At 40.6% G+C, this 20,838-nt stretch overlaps 1 protein-coding gene across 6 annotated transcripts in view; it reads left to right on the top strand.

The window, feature by feature from the left end:
* LOC129868038 (protein turtle homolog B-like) overlaps window positions 1-19,406 on the top strand; it is a 193,598-nt gene extending 174,192 nt beyond the window's left edge. For 5 of the 6 annotated variants that reach the window (XM_055941607.1, XM_055941606.1, XM_055941611.1 and 2 more), the window contains 2 exons: window positions 9,069-9,199; window positions 10,287-19,406. In XM_055941607.1, the coding sequence (XP_055797582.1) occupies window positions 9,069-9,199; window positions 10,287-10,501 (346 nt within the window). In that variant the 3' untranslated portion in view covers window positions 10,502-19,406. Of the gene's footprint in view, window positions 1-9,068; window positions 9,200-10,286 lie in introns of those variants that run through there. The other variant, XM_055941612.1, reaches the window with a different exon arrangement.
* The last annotated feature ends 1,432 nt before the right edge of the window (window positions 19,407-20,838 follow it).

The following is a 20,838-nucleotide window of genomic DNA, read 5'->3' as shown; positions in this document are numbered from 1 at the left end:
ATTGAGAACCAATCTAGGCAACCATAGACATACAAACACCTCGACTGAACAGTGCCCCATAAACATACAAGAACCCTAGACAATACAAAACACATACATCCCCCATGTCACACCCTGACCTAACTAAAATAATAAAGAAAACAAAGATAACTAAGGCCAGGGTGTGACAGTACAGTTAGTTACCCCCACCCCCCCCAAAGGTGCGGACTCCGGCCGCAAAACCTGACACAGAAGGGGAGGGTCCGGGTGGGCCTTCTCACGGCGGCGGCTCGGGTGCGGGACGTGGACCCCACTCCACCATAGTCAATACCCGCTTTGGTGGCGCCTCTGGAGCGAGGACCCTTACAGCGAGTCCCGGACTGAAGACTATCCTAGAGGGCGCAACTGGACGGCGGGGCAGCTCCGGACTGAGGGGCAGCTCCGGACTGAGGGGCAGCTCCGGACTGAGGGGCAGCTCCGGACTGAGGGGCAGCTCCGGACTGAAGGGCAGCTCCGGACTGAGGGGACTGAGGGGCAGCTCCGGACTGAGGGGTAGCTCCGGACTGAAGGGCAGCTCATGACTGGAGGGCAGCTCATGACTGGAGGGCAGCTCATGACTGGAAGGCAGCTCATGACTGGCAGGCAGCTCATGACTGGCAGGCAGCTCTGGCAGCTCCTGACTGGCTGACGACTCTGGCAGGTCCTGGCTGACTGACGACTCTGGCAGGTTCTGGCTGACTGACGACTCTTGCAGGTCCTGGCTGACTGACGACTCTGGCAGGTCCTGGCTGACTGACGACTCTGGCAGGTTCTGGCTGACTGACGACTCTGGCAGTTCCTGGCTGACTGACGAATCTGGCAGGTCCTGGCTGACTGGATGCTCTGGCAGGTCCTGGCTGACTGGCGGCTCTGGCAGGTCCTGGCGGCTCTGGCAGGTCCTGGCTGACTGGCGGCTCTGGCAGGTCCTGGCTGGCGGGCGGCACTGGCAGCTCCTGACTGGCGGGCGGCTCTGGTGGCTCCTGACTGACGGACGGCTGTAGCGGCTCCTGACTGACGTACGGCTCTAGTGGCTCAGGACAGACGGGCGGCTTTGACTTCTCCGGACAGACGGGCGGTTCAGACGGCGCTGGGCAGATGGGCAGCGCAGGCGGCGCTGGGCAGACGGACAGCTCAGATGGCGCTTGGCAGACGGGCAGCGCAGGCGGCGCTGGGCAGACGGGTAGCTCAGACGGCGCTGGGCAGGCGGACAGCGCAAATGGCGCTGGGCAGATGGCAGACTCAGACAGCGCTGGGCAGACGGGCAGCGCAGGCGGCGCTGGGCAGACGGGTAGCTCAGACAGCGCTGGGCAGACGGACAGCGCAGACGGCGCTGGGCAGACGGCAGACTCTGGCCGGCTGAGGCGCACAGTAGGCCTGGTGCGTGGTGCCGGAACTGGTGGTACCGGGCTGGGGACACGCATCTCAGGGCTAGTGCGGGGAGGCGGAACAGGGCGTATTGGACTGTCGAGGTGCACTATAGGCCTGGTGCGTGGTACCGGAACCGGAGGACTGGTACGAGGGGCTGCCACAGGAGAGCTAGTACGTGGGGCTGCTGCAGGAGGTGCAGGACTAGGGAGGCGCACAGGAGGCCTGGTTCATGGGACTGGCACTGTCATTCCCAGCCGGTTAGCACGCACCTCAGGACGAGTATGGAGAGCTGACTCAGGTAACATCACATCCCGCACACGCTCTGTCGGGTGGATGTTGTGCCTCAAGCACCAACACAGCAGCTCCCTCATTTCACTCTCCTCCAAACTCCCCATTAAATCCTTTACAGTCTCTGTATCATTCCCATTGCTCACCTCCAATATCAGCCCGACTGGCTCTGGTTCCTTCTTCGGCTCCTCACGGTAAGCACGGGAAGTTGACGCAGGTCTCCTATCTGAACTCGCCACACTCCCCATGTGCCCCTCCCCAATAAACTTTTGGCATTTCCCAGAGGGCTTCCTACCACGCCGTCGTGCTCCTTTCTCCAACTCCATTATCCTGTAACCCTCCTCGCACTGCTCCAGCGAATCCCAGGCGGGCTCCGGCACTTTCTCTGGATCGATCGCCCACCTGTCTATCTCTTCCCAGGTTGTTCTCCACTCATCCTTTTCCCGGGTCCATTCCTCCACAAAGCGCTGTTCCCTCCTTTCACGCTCCAATTTCGGTGGGTGATTCTGTCACGATCGTCGTATTGTGGAAGAGAGGAGGACCAAGGCGCAGCGTGATAACAATACATCTTCTTTATTTAACGAAGACGAACACGATACGAACACTGACAAACTATACAAAAACAACAAACGACCGTGAAGCTATATAACGAAAGTGCAGACACAAGCAACTAACGTAAAGACATAAACAATCACCCACAAACTACCTAATGACTATGGCTGCCTAAATATGTCTCCCAATCAGAGACAACGATAGACAGTTGTCTCTAATTGAGAACCAATCTAGGCAACCATAGACATACAAACACCTCGACTGAACACTGCCCCATAAACATACGAAAACCCTAGACAATACAAAACACATACATCCCCCATGTCACACCCTGACCTAACTAAAATAATAAAGAAAACTAAGATAACTAAGGCCAGGGTGTGACAGCAGATGAGCAACCCAGAACTGTGTAAGTAAGTGTTTGCCTCAAAAAGCATCTTGCTTGAATCAGTTTATTCCAGTTCAGAATAAAAAAATATTACTTGTATTTTAACAGGAACAGTTCCAAGCTAGACTTGTTTCCAACAATAATTAATACAGTAAACTGTACAGTAGGCCTGATAATTTTTCATCTTCATCTGTACTGTTTCTTACGGTTGCACTATCAGGAGCTAGTTACCTTGCTTTGGCTAACGTTAGCTATTAGCTGTGTAACGTTACAAGTCCAGCGGATTGTTTGAAAGAGAAACTCACATCTACTACTATGAGACATAGTACTCCCTTATTTATGCTTATCATCACCTGTTATAAAATGACAACAATGCCTTGCTAGTTGACTTACTTTTCCACTTTCTAAGCAGTTTCCTGAAACATTCTGCCCTGTTCTGAAATAACTCCCTGGGTTTACCGTCATGTTGTTTGGTCAGAACGTGTCGTTGTATTGATTTGTTCGTTTTGAGAGACTCATTACTAAGCACTTCCCCACACAAAACACAGTGGGCGCTCCTCGTTATATCTCAAAGTTTGTATGAAAGAGACAAAAAGTAATCACTGTATTTGCGTTTCATTACGATTGAGCTCAGTCAGAACTTGTGGCTAGCATGAGTCCATTTCATTGCAGCAGTGAGTGATGGCGAGTGGGGATAACAAGTCAGTGGCTTGAAAGACAGCGCTGCAGCTTGTGGGTCGTGGAGTGATCTTCAAGAAAACTGCAGGAAAAAGATCCGGTAAACTGCGAAGCACACGGGCATCTCCCTCTACCTCTCCCACTCCCACTCGAGCAGCTGCCAAACTGAGCGAGACCACTGCTAAACAGAGAGCGCAATGAACCGAGAGCTGCAGTTGCGCTTGGCCAAGTCAATTCCAGTAATTAATTAAATAATTATACATTTACGTCGCGACCCACCATTAACAGGTCACGTCGCAACCCATACTTTAAGAAACGCAGATCTACACACAAAACCCCATAATGACAAATTGAAAACATGTTTTTAGATACAGTACCAGTCAAACGTTTGGACAAACCTACTCATTCCGTGTTTTTTCTTTATTTTTACTATTTTCTACATTGTAGAATAATAGTGAAGACATGAAAACTATGAAATAACACATATGGAATCATGTAGTAACCAAAACGGTGTTAAACAAATATATTAAACAAATGTTAAAACAAACAAAACAAATATGTTAAACAAATACATAAAAATATATTTTTGATTTTTGATTCTTAAAAGTAGCCACCCTTTGCCTTCGTGACAGCTGTGCACACTCTTGGCATTCTCTCAACTATCTTCATGAGGAATGCTTTTCCAACAGTCTTGAAGGAGTTCCGACATAAGCTGAGCTTGTAGGCTGCTTTTCCTTCACTCTGCTGTCCGACTCATCCTAAACCATCTCAATTGGGTTGAGGTCTGGTGATTGTGGAGGCCAGGTAATCTGATGCAGCACTCCATCACTCTCATGCTTGGTCAAATAGCCCTTACACAGCCTGGAGGTGTGTTTTGAGACATTGTAATATTGAAAAACATATTTTAGTCCCACTAAGGGCAAACCAGATGGGATGGTGTATCACTGCAGAATGATGTGGTAGCCATGCTGGTTAAGTGTCTCTTGAATTCTAAATAAATCACTGACAGTGTCACCAGCAAAGCACCATCACAACTCTTCCTCCATGCTTCACGGTGGGAACCACACATGCTGTAACGGCTCTCTTTCGGTGAGTGAGTTGACCAAGGCGCAGGGGGTTGTGAATACATAATGAACTTTATTTAACAAGACGAAACTAAACACACGAAGAACACTTGAATAATTTTACAAAACAACAAAACGAACTAGACAGACCTAAACTATGAACTTACATGAAACGAGGAACACATACACAGGAACGACCGAGACAGTACCGTGTGGTGCAACAAACACAGACACAGTGACAATCACCCACAAACAAACAGTGAGAACACCCTACCTTAATATGACTCTCAATTAGAGGAAAACGCAAAACACCTGCCTCTAATCAAGAGCCATACCAGGCAACCCAAAACCAACATGGAAACGGAAAACATAGACTGCCCACCCAAAACTCACGCCCTGACCATCACACACATAAAAACCAACAGAAAACAGGTCAGGAACGTGACACATGCGGAAATCATCCGTTCACCTACTCACAAAGATACGGCGGTTGGAACCAGAAATCTCAAATTTGGGCTCATCAGACCAAAGGACAGATTTCCACCAGTCTAATGTCCATTGCTCGTGTTTCTTGGCCCAAGCAAGTCTCTTATTATTATTGGTGTCCTTCAGTAGTGGTTTCTTTGCAGCAATTCGACCACGAAGGCCTGATTCACGCAGTATCCTCTGAACAGTTGATGTTGAGATGTGTCTGATACTTGAACTCTGTGAAACATTTATTTGGGCAGCAATCTGAGGTGCAGTAAACTCCAATGAACTTATCTTCTGTAGCAGAGGTAATTCTGGGTTTTCCTTTCCTGTGGAGGTCCTCATGAGAGCAAGTTTCATCATAGCGCTTGACGGTTTTTGCAACTGCACTTGAAGAAATGTTCAAAGTTCTTAAAATTTTCCGCATTTACTGACCTCCATGTCTTAATGTAATGATGGACTGTCATTCCTCTTTGCTTATTTGAGCTGTTCTTGCCTTATTGTGGACTTGGTCTTTTACCAAATAGGGCTACCAAACCACACCTAACTTGTCACAACACAACTGATTGGCTCAAACGCATTAAGAAGAGAGATACATTCTACAAATTAACTTTGAACAAGGCACACCTGTTAAATTAAACGCATTCCAAGTGACTACCTCATGAAGCTGGTTGAGAAAATGCCAAGAGTGTGCAAAGCTGTCATCAAGGCAAAGGGTGGCTACATTGAAGAATCTCAAATATAAAATATATTTTGATTTGTTTAACACTTTTTTGGTTACTTCGTAGTGTTGATGTCTTCACTATTATTCTACAATGTAGAAAATAGTAAAAAATTAAAAAAGACCTTGAAGTGAGTAGGTGTGTCCAAACTTTTGACTAGTACTGTATGTTTGCAAATTTATTGAAAATGAAATATAGAAATATCTTATTTACGTAAGTATTCACACTCCTGAGTCAATACTCTGTAAAAACACCTTTGGCAGCGATTACAGCTGTGAGTCTTTCTGGGTAGGTCTCTAAGAGCTTTCCACACCTGATTGTGCAACATTTGCCCATTATTATTTTCAAAATTCTTCAAGCTCTCATTGCTTGACAACCATTCTCAGGTCTTGCCATATGTTTTCAAGTAGATTTAAGTCAAATCTGTAACTTGGCCCCTCAGGAACATTCACTGTCTTCTTGGTAAGCAACTCCAGTATAGATTTGGCCTTGTGCTGAAAGGTGAATTCATCTCCCTGTGTCTGGTGGAAAGCAGACTGAACCATGTTTTCCTCTAGGATTTTGCCTGTTTGCTTAGCTCCATTCCTTTTTTTTTATTCCAGAAAAAAACTCCACAGTCCTTAACGATTACAAGCATACCCATAACATAATGCAGCCACCACTATGCTTGAAAATATGGTGAAATCCTTGAGCGGTTTCCTTCCTTTCCGGCAAATAAGTTAGGAAGGACACCTGTATCTTTGTAGTGACTTGGTGTATTGACACACCATCCAAAGTGTAATTAATAACTTCACTATGCTCAAAGGGATATTCAATGTCTGTTTGTTTTTTTACCCAACTATCAACAGGTGCCTTTCTTTGTGAGCCATTGGAAAACCTCCCTGGTCTTTGTGGTTGACTCTGTGTTTGAAATTCACTGCTCGACTGAGGGACCTTACCGATAATTCTATGTGTGGGGTACAAAGATGAGGTAGTCATTCAAAAGTAACGTAAACACTTTTATTGCACATAGAGTGAGTCCATGCAACTCATTATTTGACTTGTTTAGCACATTTCTACTCCTAAACTTATGTAGGATTGCCATAGGTAGCCTGTTGGTTAGAGCGTTGGACCAGTAACCAAAAGGGTGCTGGATCAAATCCCCAAGGTAAAAATATGTCATTCTGCCCCTGAGCAAGGCAGTTATCCCATTGTTCCCTGTGCGCTGTGGATGTTGATTAAGGTAGCCCCCCGCATCTCTCTGATTCAGAGGGGTTGAGTTAAATGCGGAAGACACATTTCAGTTGAGAGCATTCAGTTGTACAACTCACTAGGTATCCCCCTTTCCCATAACAAAGGAATTGAATACTTATTGACTCAAGACATTTCAGCTTTTCATTTTTAAATGATTTGTAAAAATTCAGAAAAAAATATTCCACTTTGACATTAGGGACTATTGTGTGTAGGCCAGTGACTAAAAAATCTCAATTTAATCAATTAAAAATTCAGGTTGTAACACAAAAAACAGTGGAAAAGGTCAGGGGGTGTGAATACTTTCTGAAGGCACTGTATCCCTGACACAACTGAATGCTTGAGATGTATGCTAACAACACTCGTTATTTTTCGATGAAGATTGTTTTGGTTAACTACCATGACAGCTGACAGGTACACATACAAAGCTGAAAGAAAGTCCTTGCACAAGCAAGGCCCTGACAAAAATGTTATCTGTTCTGTTGACTACAGAAGCATTATTATGTATAATGGTGTTAATTTGGCAGCTTAGCTACACTTTTTTTTACTTTTTTGTGCCTTCTTTTGTGTCTTCATTAAGAATGAGCAGTAGATATCAGAGGAAATATATATTTATCTGACAAAGAGAATTACAATTGTAATAGCCCTTTTCTAAGCCTACCCAAGGTTATATTATAGATTGTCCAGGCTGTAGTAGCTTGTCTCTCTCGTCTAGTCTTGTGGGTTGTGGCAATGGGCACTGTTATGTCCTCTTTGACTTGTTACATTCTTAGCATTCCTCTCAAGCAGTAGACATACTATCCTTTCTTACTTAAGGTGCTTTTGTATAATACACCAATTAAATATTTTGGACCCATGCTCTTAGGAAATATTTTATATGATTGGCAGTCGAAAACTCCCTTAACTCCAGTCAGTATGAAACAAAACACCCAAATAACCTAATTACACATGTAAGTTTGGACTGCCGAACAGTTCTCACCACCATGTGAAGCAAGTGTCCTCCCACAACTGTTGTCACACTTTCTTGATATTGTGGGGAAAGTAGCATTAGGCCAGGGTGTGAGGGGGACCAAGCACCCGCTGGTTTTAGGTCCACAGTCCTATGAAGTGCTTTTATATAATAATATAATATATACCATTTAGCAGACGCTTTTATCCAAAGCGAATTGCAGTCATATGTGTATACATTTTAAGTATGGGTGGCCCCAGGAATCAGTCCCACAATCCTGGCGTTGGAAGCGCCATGCTCTACCAACTGAGCCATACAGGACCACTTTTCGGAGTATTCCCCTTTAAAGTCCTGTTCCATGTGCAAACTGCCATGCATGCCATCCCTAAATATTGCTATTCAGTCCCCCCCCAATAAACAAATATCTGAATAAACTCTTGTTACATTTGTTGTTCGTTTTGGTTTTGGCTTATTTTTCTTTATGTGACTGTTCCCAAGTAGCCATTTTCTCCTCCCGCCATCTCTCCCTGTCAGCATGGTGAAGCCCATTGTAGACAGTATCCATGTCTATAAATACATATTGATGATGCTTTGTCGCTCAGCTGTGATTTCCCCTCTCTTCTAAAAGCCTTCAATTTCTCTCTGCAGCCACAGCTGGAGGACAGCCCCTTTGTAATGCTATTTGTTTTCATGTCTTGTGAGAAACTGGTGTGTTGGTGACAGAATTTGTGGGCTGCCGTTTTAATGTGCCTCGGTATCTGGATAGGAATACTCGTTCATGTTCTACAAATGACAATATTGTTTCAGATTTGCAACTGTTATTTTCAGAATACATTTTTTTAAATAAAACATAAGAAAGTGTTGCTGTTTACACTTAAGCTTGAAATCAAATTCCGTTTGTAGGGTTTATTTTTTATACATATATCTTTTCACTCCCCTCTGAAAATAACAGATATTTTTTGTAAATATTTTTTCTAAATGTTTTAGCACTGTAATAATCTTGTATACCTCACCTTGGGATAAATTGACGCATCACAACTTTGTTACAAGGATTATTATATTATTTAACAAATCATAGAACAGATAGTGTAAAATACAGGAGCACCCTAGATTCAAGTCACACAAACATACCTCTTGATTTCGTTTGGCCAAATTATTGGCTTTGTTCAGTCAGAAACCTCAGGTTGCTCCAAACTTCACATTGCTCCAAACGTTAGGTAATGTGAAGGTGAATTCATAAGGTTTGACCCTTGGACTTTGAGGGCCTCTCATGCAGACAGAGAGGTCCAGTAGACAGATTTTCCTCAGGGTTACGTGTCTTCTCCCTCCTTTTTTTTGTTCAGAAATCGTCGAGGTGAGCCGGGTGCCCCTGCGGGGTCTGAGAGGTTTGATGCATTGAGATACCAACGTATTAAAAAGGCCAAGAAGATGATGGTGGTCAACAACAACAACTCCAAGTCCAGAAGAAAAACAGGTGAGTCCTTTGGCGTTGTGGTTGTATGGTCCTGACGTAAGACAATGATTGAATAACATGCACATTTTGTGGCATACCGCTCTTTTGACAGAAATTGTCTGGCAGACTCAGATTTGTTTTCAGTAGCCATATATATTTTTAGAGACTTCACCACAACAGGATTAACAAGGACTTTCTCTTTTACAGGCGCCAATCAAATTACATATATGCATCATACGATACTATCTACTCAGCGGCACGCCACTATGGTGTGATAAGGTACCATGGTGTGGTATTTTCCCCATCTCTGATACCCAGCCGTAGTGGTGGTAACACCAAGGTAGTTCCCTCAATGAGTTCTGCAGCTCTCCAGAAACCTAACTTTGACACCAACTTTCTCCATAGTCATGACATAATTTCTAATAATACTTACACAGTTATCAAATGACTGTAGATGATCAGTTAATACAATTTATATTTTGAATCATACAATTCAACGTCTCACTTATTCATGTTGCATTTCTAACTCATGAACTTATTTGAACCATTGTAAGATCATTATTTTGTTACCCAACTACCTTATTTTGGTCCCAAACATGTAGGTGCCACATTTAGAAGCCCTTTAATGAATTTGAAACATTCAAACCAATAGTGTCATTCATCTGGCATTGAAATGCATTTTATGGACTGTTGGCTAGCTAGCATTTGCTAAACCTAAAGCCTACTGTAGCTATCCAAATGTGTTAATTTATTATTATTGAGGATGGGGACGTTAGGATGATGTAACTAACCCAAGTAACGTTTACATTTTGCTGATTGGGAACTATCTACTCTCCTAGAGTATTGTCCGCAAATAACCATATTGTGGTGGTATGGTATGGTGAGTGGTACAGTGTAAAGTATTTACCTTGGATTGGAACTGAGCTCATTCTCTAATTCAACCACCCTGTTTTCTGACCCATGGTTTCCTGTGTGTTTTGCATGCCTCACCTTCCGGCCCAATGTCTGTCTGATAGCACCCAGGACCCTTACTCTCCACCTCTGCCCTCTTATCCTGACCTAGGGCTCGCTCACCTCTGACCTGTATGTCGCTATCCCCATCCTCCAGGTGTCTCCACCTTTCAGACCCAGCAGGACTACACCTCTCAGGTACTCCAGCCCGAAGAAGCTCTCTACCTCCGCAAGAAGAAGAAACGGCCAGTCAGACAGGACCCGTATGCCCGCTTCTCCGCTCTGCTGTACCGCCGCCCGCCCCGGGAGGACCGGAAGGCCATTTTGGCCAGCATGGACAACATGGACCCAGACCATGCCACTCTCCTCTGACACTGTGGGGGAGTCAGGTTACACTCTTACCCCAAAATGCCACAAAACCCCACCTGGAAAATGACCTCTCAGTCTAAAGCGTTGCTCATTCGCCAGCATCAATCAATGGTTTTAAGTTCCTTTTTTAAAAGAAGTTGAAAGTAAAACAGTGGCTATCCAATGTTTCCAAAGTTTTACTCCAGTGCAAAATATTTAATTTGAGGGAAGTAATACTGTGTGCTACAACATAGATTACTTTGAAACAATTGTTCTAACCATTTGGGAAAGGACCCGTCTGAGGTTTTCATTTTCTATCTCATCTTTATACTTCAGTACAGGCGTAGCCCATTGTAAAAACGGCACATGAAGCCTAGTTAGGTCTCAGTTTACAGCACACGAGTATGCTCACCTGCCTCACTCTGCTAGCCCTCTATCACCTCCCAGAGACTCTCCCATCCACACAGGGTTCTCACTCACATCCTACAAAATATACCTCATAGCACAGGACATGGCACCACAACGAGGCTCAGCTAGCTGAACACAACTGTATTGGCGTGTATGTTTTTTATGATCTTATATCTTATTTAAGCAGGGTTTTGTTGAAATTTGACACAATTTTAATAACTCCAAATGTGAAAATCCAATTGGTAACAATATATACCAACATTTGATTAGGTCGATGTAGGTCTACTATAAGTCGTAGAATGATATCATGCAGATCAAAAATCTATCCCTGAGCTCTGGTCTTTTGACACACCATAACTGAAGTGTTCATAATGGCTATTAGGGAAATGGAACATGTTATGCTTTACATATTTGATATGTTGTGGACATACAGTATACATCATCAAGTATTCTCTTGGAATCATTTAGAAGGTGATTGTACAATTGAGTTATTCTGTATAAACATTCATTCAATTTTATTGTCCCTTAAACCGATAAAGGAATGGTGAGTATTTCCCCTTATGGGGAAGATCTGTCATAAAGTAAGCACAAAAGCTCATAGATCTATTTTGAATAGGGCGAGGAGAAGGGATTAAATTGGGATTATGCTCCATTTGAACAGAACAGGTACTACACTCTAGGCTACTGTACATCTCTCAAGGCATACAACCTCACACACTCTACACAACACAGTTACTATTCAGGTTGGACTTTGGGGGTGTCATCGTCTGGGAAAGGAGTTTGCACTGGAGCAAAATTTTGTCTTTTGCCATTTTGCTAAATAATGTTTGTTTTTGTCTTTATTTGATGCCATCTTCACTTGTACTATTACACTTACTGTAGCGTTGTGAATAGTTCCGAGGGCTCCATATCCTATTTAAAAAGTACTATAGTAATGCCAAAAATACTACAACTTCCTTAATCAATAAAAACATCACGTGTACTGTAATGAGAGGAGGATAGGATTTTGTGCCATAGTATACTATAGTATTTTTTCATTCATATGGGCCTGATTCGATGAACAAGAGGCTTATGATGGCCTTTATATGGCTTCTTCTGGTTGCCCCCTTTAGTTTTGTTTCTTTTTTGGGGGTCTTTTTTTGTCATTTTGTTCTCAATTGTTTATGAAAGTAACTGCCTTTGATGGCCATTTGCTTTATTTGTAGCCTTGGCATCTTTTTCTCTTCATGTACTTGGAATTCCACATGGCTGTGATGAGGAGAATGTCTCGACACTTGTCTATTCTCCTTCGGAAAGGTCAATGGAGGAGCTTCTTGTGGAATAACGGCTACGCAGAGCTGTAAAGTTTTATTTTTTTTAAATTTGTTTTTCTGTCATTGAAGGGTGCTTTTTTATAAATTGGCATGTATTATCATGTCGATATAGACATATCTGGGCTCGTCAAGGCTGAACTGTGTGTGTCATGGCAATGGGGGGTGATCTGGTGATAGTCAGAAAAGGAGAGGGGTGTTTGGAATGGTTTCACCCATACATGTAGGAACACAGGTGCTGCTGTGCACTTGAGACCAATTGCTCATATGTTTTGGTTCAACTGTTTGGTTCACTGCTGGTTTGACATTTCCCTGAATTATGTAAAGTAGGCACTTTGATTTGGGTATATTAACACATTTCCCTCATTGGGTATCTTATTGATACTGTACAATAAAGGCACTTAACGGTAAACCCCCCCCCCCCCCCAAAAAATGATGTTTTGGTATCTGTTTCATTACTTCATTGTTGACATAGTCAACATTTTGGGACTTTGTCAACAATGTACTAATGAAACAAATATCAAAATATAGTTTTTGTGTGGAGTTTTCCTTTAAGAGTTGCAACTTCAGGTGCTAACAAACTCACCAAATCTGAAAGTAGTATTTCTACTTGCAGAGAGATTAATAATTTCAGAGGAATGACAGCTACCACAAATATGAAATGATACTGTAATTGATCATACTTGATGTTTTAAGGTTGGTGCAATACAATTTCAACATCCATATTGGTGCTTCTTAAGCTGGATGTGTACATTGAGTCCTAGAGAGTCTGAGTCATGGATGCTAATGCTCATGTTATGTTTAATTTTTGGTGTGTAGAACTTATATACTTTGCCTGCATATGTATTTTACATCATAAACAGATGGCATATTGTGGATGCCTAGTCATGTACCTTAAAGAGTTGAAAGAAAGACGAACAAAATTGCTAAAGAAGAAACTCTCAAAGTTATTCTACTATGGTTTTATGGAGCCAGGTTACAGTGTGTTCTGTTGGACTTCAAGTGAGAAACCTCAACTGAGGAACAAGTTAGAACTTGAGTCAAGTGGCCACAATTTCTTGACTTTTGTTTGACAGTACAGGACTTTTTGGATGGTTTATTATCAATTTGTGGCTAAACTGAGCCCAAGTGTTACATTTGGCGTAGTCGGCAGGATCAGGATATTCTATTTATCAGTAAATCCCCCACGTTGCACTTGTATACACATGACATTGAGTACGGTTACATGCACACAATAATATGATTATTGTGGATAGTCAGATTAATATAATAGTTTGATTAAAAAAATTACATATTTTCAAGAAGAACGATTTCCCTAATAATCCTTTTTACATGGACACATCTGAAATCAGGCTGCCTGATGGCACTCTGATAAATGCAGAAAATCGGCAATCAAAATAAACGTTCTACCACAGCGACCATGTTATTTTTGGGAAGCATATTTGATTCTGAGTTAGGACATATAAAGTTTCTATGTGAGAACTACTTCTAAGACGCATACATACATTTATTCCGAACTCACACGGATGGTGCTAACGCATGCGCAGATCAAATACACTGCTGGAACGTCGATTAAGGTGTTAACATGTCCTAATAATTTGAAAGATATCCCAGAAAACCATTGTTTTAATCGACGTATGCTTACTGCGATTTTGACCTTATGCCGATTAAGATAAACAGAATAAGGTGTTTACATGACTATGGCATAATCTGCCTACTGCCATAATCAGTTTAATATCGAACTATTACTGTGCATGTTAACATTATCACAGTATAGGCTGATACTTTAAATAATTAGCATACTATTCCCTTCCTAGACTGATGATTTTGAAATATTCCTTCATTTGTGCTGATCCAACAGGATTTATCGATACTGTAAGCTTCAATTAAAACATTTTACACGTTAAATCAAAATCAAGGTGCTTTGTTATGGCAATAACATTCAGAAATATGTTATGGTTTCTCAAATTTTTACAAACAAATATGTATCTGCTGATTATTTAGGAATGCAAGTTGTTGGCATTTATTTTCAAACTCTCCCTCGGAAAAATTATATAAATATGACGATCCAAAATGCAAGGAACATATTCTATTATAGAAAATATATTAAATATATAAAAATATATTCTCATTCAATTGTAGCATATATTGCACAATGTATTATGAAAAAGTATATATTTTAAATAAATTGGACAATATATGCATGCGTATATATATTTTCTGATATTTTGGATTTCATATATGAAAATTATATTTATGTAGAGTACTTTTTCCACAAGGGTGACTACTTGCACAAAATAAATTGGTAGGGGCTCAGGTAAGGAACAATACTGCCTTAGGGCATTAATATCATTGTCAAGGTAATTCAAAGAGTATCAAATCTCAACTATTATCCTGGGCCTGGTTTACCAAAAGCATCTTAAGGCTAAGTTTATCTTTGAAAACCTGAGGCTCTTTCAGATACCCATTTTACTTTTTAACTAAACATAAGTTATAGGAACTTCTTCAAGTAATATATTATTGACACTTAGCTTTGTTTGTTTATGAGAGAAACCAGTTATGATTTATAATGGCACAATTCTTTCACTGAATTGAACCATCATCTCAGTCAAAAACCTTGTCAGCAAAAAGAAACCTATTGAATGATCATGGTCATTTTAGACACATACCAACATTGAAACACGAACTGAAGTAACTAAAGTAATATATTGTTACATTATTTACACAGTACATACAGTTGAAGTCGGAAGTTTACATACACTTAGGTTTTTCAACCACTCCACAAATTTCTTGTGAACAAACTATAGTTTTGGCAAGTCGGTCATGGACATCTACTTTGTGCATGACACAAGTCATTTTTCCAACAATTGTTTACAGACAGATCATTTCACTAACAATTCACTGTATCACAATTCCAGTGGGTCAGAACTTTACATACACTAAGTTGACTGTGCCTTTAAACAGCTTGGAAAATACCAGAAAATTATGTCATGGCTTTAGAAGCTTCTGATAGGCTAATTGACATCATTTGTGTCAATTGGAGGTGTCCCTGTGGATGTATTTCAAGGCCTACTTTCAAACTCAGTGTGTTTTTGCTTGACATCATGGGGAAATCAAAAGAAATCAGCCAAGACCTCAGAAAAACAATTGTAGACACCATGGGACCACAAAGCTGTCATACCGTTCAGGGAGGATGAGCGTTCTGTCTCCTAGAGATGAAGGTACTTTGGTGCGAAAAGTGCAAACCAATCCCAGAACAACACCAAAGGACCTTGTGAAGATGCTGTAGGAAACAAGTACAAAAGTATCTATATCCACAGTAAAATAAGTCCTATATCGGCATAACCTGAAAGGCCGCTCAGCAAAGAAGAAGCCACTGCTCCAAAACCACCATATTAAAGCCAGACTATGGTTTTCAACTGCACATGGGGACAAAGATCGTACTTTTTGGAGAAATGTCCTCTGGTCTGAGGAAACAAAAATAGAACTGTTTGGCCATAATGACCATCGTTATGTTTGGATGAAAAAGGTGGAGGCTTGCAAACCGAAGAACACAATCCCAACCGTGAAGCACGGGGGTGGCTTGCTGTTGTTCTGGGATTGATTCACAAAATAGATGGCATCATGAGGGAGGAAAATGATGTGGATATATTGAAGCAACAACTCAAGACATCAGTCAGTAAGTTAAAGCTTGGTCGCAAATGGGTCTTCCAAATGGACAATGACCCCAAGCATACTTCCAAAGTTGTGGCAAAATGGCTTAAGGACAACAAAGTCAAGGTATTGGAGTGGCCATCACAAAGCCCTGAGCTCAATCCTATAGAAAAAGTGTGTGCGAGCAAGGAGGCCTACAAACCTGACTCGGTTACACCAGCTCTGTGGGCCAAAATTCACCCAACTTATTGTGGAAGACTACCCAAAATGTTTGACACAAGTTAAACAATTTAAAGGCAATGCTACCAAATACTAAGTGAGTGTATGTAAACTTCTGACCCACTGGGAATGTGATGAAATAAATAAAAGCTGAAATAAATAATTCTCTCTACTATTATTCTGACATTTCACATTCTTAAAATAAAGAGGTGATCCTAACCAACCTAAGACTCCGAATTTTTACTTGGATTAAATGTCAGGAATTGTGAAAAACTGAGTTTAAATGGTGTATGTAAACTTCCGACTTCAACTGTATTTATATTTACACATTTACATTTACGATATATTGTGGCCCTTAAAGTATCAGCAGAATAATGCAGAAATCTGAATAATGCAAACTGGCCTTTTGCCTTCTCCACTCAGACGGACCCTTTGTAGATATTTGTAGAATATCCCCAAGGCTGGCAAGGGCTCTGTGCGTCATATTCTGTTGTTTCTGTACATGTCTGTTATGTAAGCTGAATGTAGAGAGGATGATAAACACCTCTCCAAAGTTGAGCACATTACGCACATAAAGTAGCACATAACTAAATAAGTATGTAGAATAACAGTAGTGCTCTTGCTTTCAGCAACCACATTAATAATCACCAACATTCAAAAAGTTTATATATTGACCATAAATCTCTAGATAGAGGGAATAAGCCCTTTGCTATTTTTCAGAAGGTACAGTTATTTAAAAATGAATGGCTTTCCCAAGGCCTAAAACATGAGACATCTGAAAAATGTCCTTTTTGAGATGTGCATACAGGCAGATTTTTAAAAAGAGTTTAACATGAAGGAAATGCTGTAAAGCATGAGGGAAGGGGAGCAGTAGAATGTCCCTCTTCAAAATATATATATATATTGACCATTTAATGTGCAATGGATATGGATAAAATGTACATAGTGTATAGCAGAGAGATCATTGCATGTTAAAGTTTCTGAATGTTGCTGTGAAAAGAGGGAATGCATTTACAATACTTAATATATATGAGAAGAGAGGATAAGTAAAAAACAGGAACACTAATTTAGAGGTCATTATAATCATCAATATTTTGGGGAATATTATACATATCTTGCCAGTATACTGAGTCAGTGGAGTGTTGATATTGAGTGCAGAGTGGTGTCACATGAGAAGGATTTAGAAATCACAAAACCGACTAACCTGAACCTTTGAATAAAACAATAGCGTTTTGCCAACATTAAGATGCAATCAAAGCACACACATTGATCCACCTCTCCCACAGTTGAGATTTGAAGCAGAGAGTACTATTGTATATCACAATGGGCAGAGGTTGAAAATCTGTGGCTCTGGAGAGAATTGGAATGATTTAAATGGCATCGCCTGGATAGAATCACTTCCCATTCAAGGGCTTGTGGACCAACGACTGGTTAACTTTGGCGAAAATATGATGCTAGCCTAATATATTTGCTGTAATTTTGAGTTCAGCGAATAAGACAAAAAACTTTGCTGCCTAATCATGCCACGGACTAATCAATGTACCATTTATAATGCTGAAATGCGTTCTTTAAGTTCAAGTCAAGTCTAAATGTTTTAATAATAATAATATGTATAGATATATTTTTTTGACATTTCATGACTCTGAATATTAGTATGACATGTAATAAGCAAGCTTTTGTGTGTTAATACACTCTGATTTGACTGTATCATAAAATCTGCCATTTAGCAAACACTTTTATCCAAAGCGACTTACAGTCATGTGTGCATTATTTTACGTATTGGTGGTCCCAGGAATTGAACACACTATCCTGGCATTTGCAAGCACCATGCTCTACCAACTGAGCTACAAACGACCATAGCTAAACTGATTATACAGTTCACCTACTCAATCATGTGTAACTGGGATTTCCCTTTATGTTTTTACAAATATTTGGGGCATTTGTGTAAATGACTTCAGGAGATATACAAGCAGTTACATGATGTAGTGGCCCACATCTAAACTGTACAGCGGTACATTTTACAGTTAACAATGACATGATACTGTCTGTCAAGTATAGCAATAGCTATTTTTCTGGTGTATCTGAACCATACTCAGAGGTCATCTAATAGCGGTCATATTGTTTGCAACCTAGGGGTCGGAAAAGTAACACCTTGTAAGAGGAACTGTCATCATAGTTGTCTGCTCTATGGAAGAGGAGGTGTTTGGTTCTTATTTCTTATTTGGTTTGAACTAAGATATGAGCGCAGTTGTGGTTTGCTTTCCCCAAGGAGTAATGCTACTACTTCATAGCAGAGCATAGAGCATTGCAGAGCATTGTAAAGCCCCTATGTATTTTGGTCTTTGATGGTTGTTCTATGCCTAATTCATTAAATTAGTCTGTAGAGTAAGAACCTCTGGTGCTAAAACACAAGTTTTCAAGGACAGTGTTTTATATGAGTAATTCTTTTCAGATTTTTATTTCCGCTGGTAGATCACACATGATATGTTGTTATTTTGAATATAACACTGGTAATCTCCCATACGCCAATCTGAGTTCCACACAAAATGATGTAAAAACCAAAACATAGCTGTATAACAAAATACCAAAGCATGTATTTCATACTGTACATCTTGCTTGGCCTCAAGTCGAGGCCAAGCATGATGTACAGTATGAAATACATTCAACCTTGTAGGTTTACTAGTTACTAGGGGTGGCAGGTAGTCTGGTGGTTAGAGCATTGAGACAATAACTGCAAGGTTGCTAGATCAAATCCCTGAGCTGACCGGATAAAAATCTGTTTTTCTGCCCCTGAACAAGGCAGTTAACCCACTGTTCCTAGTCTGTCATTGTAAATAAGAATTTGTTCTTAACTGACTTGCCTAGTCAAATAAAGAAAAATGTGATAAGACTTAAAAGACTACAGCAAACGCAGTGTAAATAATGTTTAAAAAAAGCATACCTTGTCATATATATTTTTTTGTACATGAGAATATGATACACACAGTGTATATTGCAGAGTGAGTGGGAACTGAGTAGTGTACAGTCTGTTTCAGTGGTACATTGTGACAAGTAGCAGACCACTAGATTTCTATGTGAGTGACTGAATTTATTCTAAATACTACAAATTAGTTTTAATGATTCAGTATTATAAATCAAACAGATATAGAATACATTTGGTGTCAATGGTTTTCATGGTGTATTATTTAATGTTATTTTTATTTTTATATCCACTTGTTGCTTTTTTAGATAAACAGAATCATACAAATAGAGAATATTTATATTCCACTGACACAGAAATGCCTTTGAGGCAAACCATTTCAGTTCTGTACAAAACAAAATAAATAACAAAAAAAGGGTGCAAGTGTCATCGGTTTATTAACGACTAAGATAAAGATACAGGGTTTTACAAATTGTTAAGCATAACTGGAAAGCACTGGAATTAATTCTTTACTTAATTTTACTTGCAATTAATAATTTCTGACAAGTTGATCTTGGGATACGCTAACATGGCTAGCTTGGCGAATGGGAAAAATGAATAACTATGTGGCTCTACAATAGGTCCATCATTATACCAGTCTGTTCCCAAGACTGCCACAGATCCTCAACTCCAAATGTTACTGCTGACCCGCTCAAGAACCCTCCCTGTATCTTGTCATGGACTCAATTGGCTTTTGGAAAGAGGGAGAGTTTTCATGCAGGTGTTCATTTGCGTTCTGTATAGCAGCAGATTACAATATACTGTATGTGTAATCTATATTCCTCCAGTCAACAGATTGTGCAATCAGAGATATTTTACAGCGTATGTGTATGTAACAGATATTCAATGCTGCTTTGAAAAACAATTTTAAACACATTGTTTATGGTGTAACGTATATGTTCTGCCTCTAGCTCTCAATAGGTGCAAAGATTTGATTAGTAGAGTTGCAGCAGACTATAAAGATGACAGTACCATTTTCTAGAGACCCATAAGTGGGGCATATTGACTTTGTAATTCCATTGCACACATTCTGACAACAACTGGTGCTATTATCAATCCATTTTGTGGTGCTTTAGGTGGTGAGTTAACACCTCTACAGGATTGGTGGGTCCCCCGTGGGATGGTTGAGCTAATGTAGGCTAATGCGATTAGCATGAGATTGTAAGTAACAAGAACATTTCCCAGGACATAGACATATCTAATATTGGCAAAAAGCTTAAATTCTTGTTAATCTAACTACACTGTCCAATACCATGCTATTGTTTGAGGAGAGTGTACAGTTATGAACTTGAAAATCTATTAATAAACCAATTAGGCACATTTGGGCAGTCTTGATACAAATTGTTTAACAGAAATGCAATGGTTCATTGGCTCAGTCTAAACTTTGCGCATACACTGCTGCCATCTAGTGGCCAAAATATAGATTGCGCCTGGGCTGAAAAATTCATTATGGCCTTTCAAAGATGATGGTAAAAAAATATACAAAAAAATGCATGTTTTTTTCTTTGTATTATCTTTTAACAGATCTAATGTGTTATATTCTCCTACATTCATTTCACATTTCCACAAACTTCAAAGTGTTTGCTTTCAAATGATATCAAGAATATCCATATCCTTGCTTCAGGTGCTGAGCTACAGGCAGTTAGATTTGGGTATGTCATTTTAGGTGAAAATTTGAAAAAAAGGGGAGGATCCTTAAGAGGTTGTTAACTCCTTGCTTCACACACCTTGTGAACACCCTGTTTTGTTTTACCAACAAACAATGTTGTAGTCTACTATAGAACTGTTCTGAAACTGTACATTGTGGTTAG

Source organism: Salvelinus fontinalis, chromosome 13, assembly GCF_029448725.1.
Source record: "Salvelinus fontinalis isolate EN_2023a chromosome 13, ASM2944872v1, whole genome shotgun sequence".
Taxonomy (NCBI): domain Eukaryota; kingdom Metazoa; phylum Chordata; class Actinopteri; order Salmoniformes; family Salmonidae; genus Salvelinus; species Salvelinus fontinalis.
Note: the sequence above shows the minus strand (reverse complement) of the source record. Positions and strands in the feature narration are given on the sequence as shown.